General features: G+C 47.5%; 1 protein-coding gene across 1 annotated transcript; it reads right to left on the bottom strand.

Annotated features, from left to right (window-relative positions):
• Positions 1–1520: 1520 nt before the first annotated feature.
• On the bottom strand, positions 1521–9848 carry LOC115542386 (transmembrane protein 47-like). Its single transcript, XM_030354653.1, has 3 exons — positions 8931–9848; positions 3812–3952; positions 1521–1731 (listed from the first exon to the last, which is right to left on the bottom strand). The coding sequence occupies exons 1-3, from the start codon at positions 9157–9159 to the stop codon at positions 1553–1555; spliced, it is 549 nt and encodes a 182-aa protein (XP_030210513.1). The 5' UTR covers positions 9160–9848; the 3' UTR covers positions 1521–1552.
• Between the last annotated feature and the right edge of the window lie 415 nt (positions 9849–10263).

The following is a 10263-nucleotide window of genomic DNA, read 5'->3' as shown; positions in this document are numbered from 1 at the left end:
GCTCCGGCGAATGCCATCGTCGCACTGACGTCGAGAGGCGTTTCACAAGGTGAAGAATACTGACTCGACTCGCGGAAAACAGTTAAGACACATAGAGTTGTTGTGGTGCAATGTAGCATATATTAGCGATGTACGTATTGGGGGTGATTTATGAGGTGAGTAGGTAGGGTCCGGCCAACCCTACAACTCCCTCTCTCTGAAACAGATGCTAAGGAGCTAGATTTAAAGTGAAAGTATTTCCCAGAATGCATTGCATGCATGAACACACCGCTGAAAAATTAATCGTTGGGTAAACCCCCACCCAGCCTTCCTCCTCTTATCCCTCCAGGTAGCCACACACGCACGCACGCACGCACACGCACACACACACACACACACACACACACACACACTTCCTCCCACCTAATGCACACCCAATCCATTTCACACACATACACACACATACACACACACACACATACACAATCTCTCAAACACACACACTCACATGCATGTACGCGCACACACAAACACCATAGCCCCTGGCTAATCAATCCTGACAGCACACCCAGCAGGTTTCCAAGGTAACAGACGACCTGGTCGATATCAGCATATTGGGTGAGTTTTGTCACCCAATATGGCTACCCCCCCCCCCCCCCCCCTTTCCATAAGAAACCACACACACACACTCACACTCTCTATTACACACAGATAGACACACAGACAAACACGCACACTCATATACACATACACTCTCACACTCTCTATTACACACACACACACACACACACACACACACACACACACACACACACACACACACACACACACACACACACACACACACACACACACACACACACACACACTCACACTCACACTCTCTCGCTATGACACACAAATCCATCCACACAATCCCAAAGGGGAGCAGGAAGCCGGGGTTCTGATGCAGTCCCCTGTCCTGCGCGTTCTAGAACACAGAGACATGTTCCAGAACCTTTTAGAGAGTACAATTACCACAGCAACGCATGTATCTGTGTTATAAGGTGCAGTGATAATATACAGTGCTACATTGTGTGTGTGCGTGTGTTTGTGTGTTTGCAAGCGTGTTAGTGTGCATGCTTTCACATTGTTGGGGTCAAGTCCACTTTTGCGTCAGTAGGTCAATACATTAGGTAGTTAATAGTGAGGTTCAGCATCGACCCATACACCACGCCTGCTTGTTAAAGGATCAGTCAGCAGTTTTTCTATTTTAGCCGTCCTCGGGATAGCAGGATCAAAACCCAAACTAATCATTCATAATTCACGTTGATCAATATCAGTTCCAGACCCATCCGTTCTGGGGTCCTCTAAAGCACTCCCGGCAAAACATTTCAGCTCCAAAAGGTTTCCAGCTCCAATCCCAAAAGAAAGGGAAGATGAACTTCCTAGTGTTTTTCGTGGTCTTTCGGGTCTTTCAGAGTCCAACACGAAACCCCAACACAAAACCATTCCCCCCCCCCCCCCTCCCCCCCCTCCCCCCCCCCCCCCCCCCCCCCCCTCGTCCTGGCAGGTGGTTGGTCCGACTCCCGGTTCAGTAGTAGTCCTCGTAGTTCTTAGGGTTGAGGCAGTAGAGGACGCCCCCGCCGAAGGAGAAGATGGTCCCTCCCCAGGCCAGGCCGTAGCCCCAGTTGAACTCGTGGTAGATCTTCAGGCTGATGCTCTCTATGAACTTGATGGGGTACAGCACCAAGCAGCACGCCTGCAGCACCACTGGAACGCAAACGCAAACATTGAGACAACATCAACACAGCGTAACCGCACGCGTATCAACAGATGGGGTATCACAAAACGGCGTGTTGCTGGCTCCGCAATACGTCACTGTGGGGTTCTCGTACGGCCTTGAAAGCCATTTATAAGGTGATGGGGACAAGTAGCATAACACAACGACTTTGGTGCGACGCCCAAAGAGATGTTTCACGTCTTAGTCCATCCATCGGAAGAGCTAAAACACAGTCCCAGGCTTTTCACCGATCAGTATTCACGTTTAGGGGTACGGGATCAGAGAAGGGGTAACAGAGGACGAAGGCGTGGCACATGAGGAAGAGGTGGAGGTGCAGGAGGAGGAGGGGAGAGGCGGAGGGGACCAGAGAACACGGAAAGGAAGTGGTGGAGAGCCGAAGAAAGGAGAAGGAGAAGGAGAAGGAGAGGAGGAGGAAGTGAGGAAGAGGACGATATAGAGGAGAAGGAAGTGAGGAAGAGGACGATATGGAGGAGAAGGATTAGGAGAAGGAGAGGAGGAGGAAGTGAGGAAGAGGACGACATAGAGGAGGAGGAAGTGAGGAAGAGGACGATATAGAGGAGAAGGAAATGAGGAAGAGGACGATATGGAGGAGAAGGATTAGGAGAAGGAGAGGAGGAGGAAGTGAGGAAGAGGACGACATAGAGGAGGAGGAAGTGAGGAAGAGGACGATATAGAGGAGAAGGAAATGAGGAAGAGGACGATATAGAGGAGAAGGTTTAGGAGAAGGAGAGGAGGAGGAAGTGAGGAAGAGGACGATATAGAGGAGAAGGAAGTGAGGAAGAGGACGATAAGGAGGAGAAGGATTAGGAGAAGGAGAGGAGGACGAGAGACGATGAGTGGGATGAAAAGAGATGCAAAGTGGGCAATAATCTCTTAGAATCATAGAATAGCACGGCATGGACTAGAATGGAAATGAGATCGAAGGTGGACAAACACAAACCAGGGCAAGGACTGGTGGACGGACAGATGGATGGGTCGTTAGATGGATGGGTGGAACCAACGACATAGAAGGTTAGATGGGTGGGTGGAAGTAGGGATTCAAGGGATGACTGATGGAGAGATGGAAACCGAAAGGGGGTGAAGGCCAGGACAGACACACAGACGTACATTCAGTCACGAGATATTGAAAGTGTTTGAGGTCACAGGATCGTAGCAGTTACCTGAAGGAGATGGTTAAGGTTGGGGACCAAGGAGATTGGAACAAATTCATGGGTAAAGAAGGACAGGGTAAGGTTGGAGAGAAATAGGTTGTCAGGGGGACAAAGGGAAATATCAACAGTTTTATTTTACGAAGAAGGAAGCTCTGGGATAAAAACAAAGCCAGACACCTGCTTTCATTTACAAGCTTCCTAAACAGAAGCTTACCAACTAGCACCCTAAAGATAAACTAACTTCCTTAACACAACCTCTCTTTCTAAACACAAGCTAGCACCCTAAGGATAAGCTTACTACTTAAACACCAGCTCGAATCTTAAATATAACATACCATCACAGAGCCTTAACAGGTAAACAGATTTTTCCCTGGTTTTCTCTTCATCTTCTCAACATCCCAAGATAAAAAGATATGAAAGAAAAAAAAAGGTGCGAGCCATGTCTTCTCATTTATTATTTTTATTGACACCTGCCGAGCGTTAACTGTTCCTAGCACTCGTAGCACCCCAGACCCCAGACCCCAGACCCCAGACCAGACACATGACAGCACACACATCTAAGCAGGTAGGGGTCCCCAGAGGTTCAGTTTACAGATGAACAGATGTGCAAATAACACTTCAGCTAAATGGACAACAGGAAGGCCGGATGTATGTGTGTGTGTGTGTGTGTGTGTGTGTGTGTGTGTGTGTGTGTGTGTGTGTGTGTGTGTGTGTGTGTGTGTGTGTGTGTGTGTGTGTGTGTGTGTAAGTGTGTGTGTGTGTAAGTGTGTGTGTGTGTGTGTGTTTGTGTGTGTGTCCAGTCTCAAGGAGTGAAGTGGACTGAAAGTAACAACAGAACGTTTTGAGTGACATGAAATATTAATGTGGGCTGTGTGTGTGTGTGTGTGTGCGCGCTCACCTGCGGCAAAGAGCATGACGGCGACGGGCGTGTAGAAGCGGCGCCTGGTTCCGATGCAAACGGCCACCAGCGCCACCAGGAACGACATCAGCACCAGGGCCCCGCCCCCTAGCAACAGGGCCAGCGTAGCAACCTGCCAATCTTAAGTGTGGGGGGGAAACAGGAAGCCAAGAAGGAAAGAAGGAAAGAAAGAAAGAAGGAAAGAAGGAAAGAAAGAAAGAAAGAAAGAAAGAAAGAAAGAAAGAAAGAAAGAAAGAAAGAAAGAAAGAGAAAATTACAACTTATTATAAATATTGAGGTATATGGAGAGCCCTGGGGACTGAGAGAGAGAGAGAGAGAGAGAGAGAGAGAGAGAGAGAGAGAGAGAGAGAGAGAGAGAGAGAGACAGAGAGAGAGAGAGAGAGAGAGAGAGAGAGAGAGAGAGAGAGAGAGAGAGAGAGAGAGAGAGAGAGAGAGAGAGAGTGAGAGAGAGAGAGAGAGAGAGAGACGCACACCTTAAAATAAATAAATAATTGTGTCAAGGGCAGAAGGGACATTGAGGAGAAGGAGAAAAGGAAGAGAGACCGGAACCTTAAGAATGTATGAGAGTATGTGTGGTCAGCGTGTGTGTGTGTGTGTGTGTGTGTGTGTGTGTGTGTGTGTGTGTGTGTGTGTGTGTGTGTGTGTGTGTGTGTGTGTGTGTGCCACTTAGTCTACCTGGGCTGATAAATAGCACTGGCTAAAAAGCTTTGCTGGCATGTTATCAAAAAGCTGTCTCTCGCACACACACACACACACACACACACACACACACACACACACACACACACACACACACACACACACACACACACACACACACACACACACACACACACACACACACACACACACTTTATGGCCTCGTCTGGCCGGCCGGTGTACGGGAGTCAGGAAACGCTTTAGTCATTTTCCTAATTTCTTTCTTTTGTCTATGCCTCCTCTTCAAATAATCAGGTGTCGCCATAGCAACCCAGCTCACAGGGCAACCAAGGCTCAACAAGGCGAGAGGAATTAGCAACCACACAGGGACAAACCTATACTCTGACTTTGAAACCGATCCATCGTTTCTCATCTGGTACAAAGTCAAAGAACAGTATCAACATGCCGGGACGGCAGTAGCTCAGGAGGTAGAGAGGGTTGGTTGGTAACCGCAAGGTTGCCAGATTGCTCCCTGGCTCACTCCTCCTAGAGTGTCGAGGTCTCCCTGAGGAAGACGCCTCTCCCTCTCTGCCTCCCCTGACGAGCTGGCTGAGGTTTCGTGTGGCTGACACCGCCATCTGTGTGTGCATGAATGGGTGAATGTTAGGCAATATTGTAAAGAGCTTTGGGTTAAAGCTCTATAAAAAAGCAGTGCATAGAGACCAACCGACTTCGGAATTCACCTTTTCACGGCGCAGGGAACCACAACAATGGCTATATGCTTAGCTAACACCTTCAGCTCGCACTAGAACGACCATGGCGCATGCTTCACCCCTAATTTATTCATAAAAAAAAGCATTCAATAACATACCTTGCAGCAGAGGATGCGAGAACACAGAACGAGACCAATCTCCCCCCACGCAAACCGCCACGGTGTCAGATCAGTCTCAATAAACACAAACGTGTCACAAATGCTTCAAGGTATTTGGTGCTGGTGTCAGTGTCAGTGCTTGGGAAGGAAGGATTAGTGTTTTCCACACCGACTGCACAATGAGCTCACAGTGCCAACGCACCCAGTATTGTCTTTGAAAACAAAACCAGATTGTGTTTTGGGATTTAAATCCTCGCAAAACAAAGGTCTGGTCAACCCCCGGGAAAACCGTCAGACCCGGCAGGTGTTTAGTTTAGAAGCTCACCGTAGCTCCGAACTGACCCCGGGCCTTCAAACATCATCAAGAAAGGAAAAGAGGAAGAGGGGGGGGGGGGGGGGGGGGGAAGACGAAGACAGCAGAAAACACCAACTGAGAGAGAGAAGAGGACAGAGGTCGAAAAAAGGAGACACACCGGTCGATTGGATCAAAACTAAACGGTTGAGGGAAAGGCGGAACGCAGGGAGAAGAGAGATAAAAACCGACGGATGGAGAGACGAGCAGGTGTGGAGGACAAATACACAACCCAGAGACAGACAGAGGGCAAAGAAGAGCTGAGAGGAGGAGTGATGGAGAGAGTGAGCGAGAGGAGGAGAGGGGATGAAAGAGACGGATTGATGAGGCTATATGAATAGAGAAGGAGCCCCCCACCCCCAAGGGTCTGTCAAAACACAAACCAGACAAAGGCTTGTGACATTACAACCGTGCAGTACCCTTGACCAACATGGCTTTTGCATTAGAAAGGCACTGTCACAGTAAGTGTAAGCACAGTTACTGTCACAGTAAGTTCGACCAGATGTAGCCAATATGTAGATATAGGCGATGAGGCACCGTGAATCAGCAGCGTAAGGAGACTAGAGTTAGGCAGGTATCACAATATGGCCCAAATATGACTCGGCAAATTATGCTATGAGGTTAGCGATGTCATGTTTTATATTCTATTAGAAATGGCTAATCGATTCAAATCTGTTCCCTTTGAGGCGAGATAGCGAGTTGCAGACTCACATCCTCCGTAAAGCCTGCGAGCAGACACGGGTTGTAACTGAAACATTTATCAGACATTTGTCAAGCTATACACTCCGGTTGACATTTCCAGAAAATGAAAAACAAGATCCACCGTAGGCATCATGAAGCTAATAAAACTGCTGGCAATGACAATCATTCGGCGCACTGGCTACTCAGATTCGAGCCGTATTGTCACTTACATCATTAGGGGTCAAGTATCAGGCAGGTCAACAAGCTCAATGTTCTTCCGACTGCACAATAAAGAGGCAAATACATATTTGATCACGTGACGTCATAACCCAACTTTAATTGCTTCTCCTACAGATTTTTTAAATTTAGATTCTCTCGAAATGGCTCCAACAATAGTGCTAGATGATAGAAGGAAATAAACTGAGTTTAGCTGACATATCAGACTGAAACATAAGGGAATATTCCATTCAAATTTGCATTAGGATAAGCTCCTAATTTGTTAATTACTAATAATGATTTTTCCTTTATATCATATTATTACCTTGAGACCAATACAATAATTCAGTTTTGATTATGTTTTGTCCGCAGAAAGCATTGACACACACGTGCGTCCATAGTCACTTTCTCTCTGTCCGTCTGTCTCGCTCTGCTCTTCTCTTCTCTCTCTCCCTGTATGTCTCTCTCTTCCTCTCTGTCTGTCTCTCTCTGCCCTTCTCTCTCTCCCTCTCTGTCTCTCTTTCTCTCTCTGCCTCTTTCTCTCTCTCTCTCCCTGTCTGTCTCTTTCTCTCTCTTTCTCTCAATCTCCCTGTATGTCTCTCTCTTTCTCTCTGTCTGTCTCTCTATGACTGCATCTCTCTTCCTGTCTGTCTTCACCCCCCTGTCTGAGAGGAGAAGAGGAGAGGGGAGGGGAAAAGACGAGAGGGGAGGGGAAGAGATGAGAGGAGAGGAGAGGAGAGGAGAGGAGAGGAGAGGAGTGGAGAGGGGACAAGACGAAGGGGAGGAGAGCAGGGGAGAGGAGAGGAGAGGGGAGGAGAGGGGAAGATGATTAAAAAGGGACATGGATATTGTTCACTCATTGTGTTCGGTTCTACAGGGATATCCGTGCAGCACACGACCACAAAGTATACATAACATAGTACAGCATATCGTGAAACGCACAGCTTTTGTTAAAGCTGCTCGTAGTCACCTGAAGGTCGCGAGACTGATCGCTAGAAGGACTTCTTGTTAAAGTACTACTCCAAGACTACACGGTACTACTCCATGACTACAGAGTACTACTCCAAGACTACAGAGTACCACTCCCTGACTTCAGAGCACTACTTCATGAATACAGAGTACTACCCCCTGACTTCACAGTACTACTCAATGACTACAGAGTACTACTCCATGACTACAGAGTACTACTCCAAGACTACACAGTACTACTCCATGACTACAGTACTACTCCAAGACTACAGAGTACTACTCCATGACTACAGAGTACTTCTCCATGACTACAGAGTACTACTGTGTGTGTGTGTGTGTGTGTGTGTGTGTGTGTGTGTGTGTGTGTGTGTGTGTGTGTGTGTGTGTGTGTGTGTGTGTGTGTGTGTGTGTGTGTGTCCAGTCTCCAGGAGTAAAGTGGACTGTAAGTAACAACAGAACATTTTGAGAGTGACATGAAATATTAACGTGGGCTTGAGAGTGGCCAAATATAGGTCAATAGACACACACAAACACACAAAATACACAAACACGTTTTTCCATCTATGTGTATGTGCCTCTTCATCGCACTCTCTCTCCCCCCCCCCCCCTCTCTCTCTCTCTCTCCAAAGAAAGAAAGTGGGAGAGAGAGATTGTCTTTTAGCAAGCAGCAGATTTTGTCTCTTTATTGAGTCTAGTGATTATGAAACCCATATCTACGTCAAGCATAAATATGCTGACACCCAACAGTTAATATCTACTGTTAATAAAAAAGTTTAGACGCAACTGAAAATGTATTGAATATTTAATCTTGACACACCCTAGAAAAGCTGCAATTTCGCCAAGCAGTGACAAAATGTCAACCCATGTTATGATTTTAATGGAAAAAATTAAAATGGAAATAAAAAGGGGGGCTTCCGAATATTCATTAAGAATTATGCATGAACCTACAAGGTGGTTTCTCTGAATATTACTTGTAAACATTCTCAGAATATCAATGGACAACCTTCTCAGAATATGAATCGTGATAGCCTACTTCATGACTTTAATGGCTTGAAGTCGTGACTAAAAAGTTATGCAACTCCACGTTGAATTTTTGTAATTTCATTCACTCCTCTCTGCCTCCCAATCTATAAATTATAAACATCAAGAATACGGCCATGTGCCACTAACGATTAGGATTACTGTAATCGAGGTGACTCGATTACATATTCGAGTCACCAATTAGTTATTCATTTTCAGCTTAAGTGAGTGAAAAAAAGACATTTGAGGAGATGCATGGTAACGAGGCTATCCTCGGAGGGGGTCTTTGTAACAGTACCTGCACCCCTGTAAATATCACAAAACCACCGTGTCGCGCGCCTTCCGTCTACCTGAGTCGAGGGTGCTCGTGCACTGCCAGTTGTCGTTGCTCGCGGGCTTCCAGCAGGCCTCCCACAGGGACAGGTAGTACTGGTCGTCCGCCGTCACCCACGCGGGACTCATGACGGCACCCACGTCCAGGCACAGCGCGAGGAACACGCAGACAAGCCCCACCAACTTCAGGGGCGTGAGCGGCGAGCCGCGCGACGCCTCTTCCGTTTCGCTCGCGGCTGAGGACATGGTCGGTGGAGGACGCCCACGCGTGTGGTTGTGTCGGTGTTCTCCACGGGGTGTTACCGTCTTCTATACCCTCTCCTGTCCCACGCGGTGTCCGACGGAGGGAATCAGTGCGGCCGTCGTCCGCGCGGTCGCCACTCACTAATCGCTGCGCCTCCTCCTAATCTGCGCTTCATCCACTCGCCGAGCGCCTCCTCCTCCCCGTTACCCCGGTCGGTGGTGATGACGTCAGAGCCCGTCTGTAGGAGAAACCGGCGGGGACCAATGTGGCCCGCCTGAAGGGTCCTAGACGGGCCACTGCGCACTGTCAGGACGGATTGAGACGTTCCGCGAGGACGAGGAACTGAGCAAAATGCGATGGAGAGAGGAGAGCGCTGAGGAACGCGTGGGCATCCCAGGGATGACCTGAGGCGGGAAGCAGAGTGTGAAGCACGTGACGCAAGGTTGATTAGCACTGTTTCTTAGCGCTGCCCCGCCATATTGACGATTTTTTTTTGTCATTTTAATTTTAAAGTCATCTTTACATATCTATAACATGAAACATCTGTGATTCAAATGTCTATTGTATGGTAAAGGTGCGTGATACACAGCTCTGCATTCACATATATATCTTTAATTCTACATTTTCGGCTTGCTATGCCAATGTAATGTTTCCACTTCCCCTGCTCTCCTTTGCATTGAGAGAGAGAGAGAGAGAGAGAGAGAGAGAGAGAGAGAGAGAGAGAGAGAGAGAGAGAGAGAGAGAGAGAGAGAGAGAGAGAGAGAGAGAGAGAGAGAGAGAGAGAGAGAGAGAGAGAGAGAGAGAGAGAGAGAGGCCTACTCTACTTCTGAGGTTCAGAAGGCCGTTATCATCTACCCTTATGCTTGAAGTCAAATGTATATATATATTTATGTTACATACAGACTGAAATAAACCGTCGGGCCAGGAGACGCTGCTTAAACCAGACATCAGCAAAACACACTCCCACAATATGAGAATGTATATGAACACATATTGTACAGAGAGTGTACCTATTCCACTAAATACAGAGACTTTATATGTTCTACATACTTTACTGAGAATATAGCTGCATTCTTAGTACAATATGCATATATATTGTACTGAGA

This window comes from Gadus morhua, chromosome 4, assembly GCF_902167405.1.
Source record: "Gadus morhua chromosome 4, gadMor3.0, whole genome shotgun sequence".
NCBI classification, from domain to species: Eukaryota; Metazoa; Chordata; class Actinopteri; order Gadiformes; family Gadidae; genus Gadus; species Gadus morhua.
The sequence above is the reverse complement of the archived record's forward strand: the minus strand, read 5'-3'. Positions and strand labels throughout refer to the sequence as shown.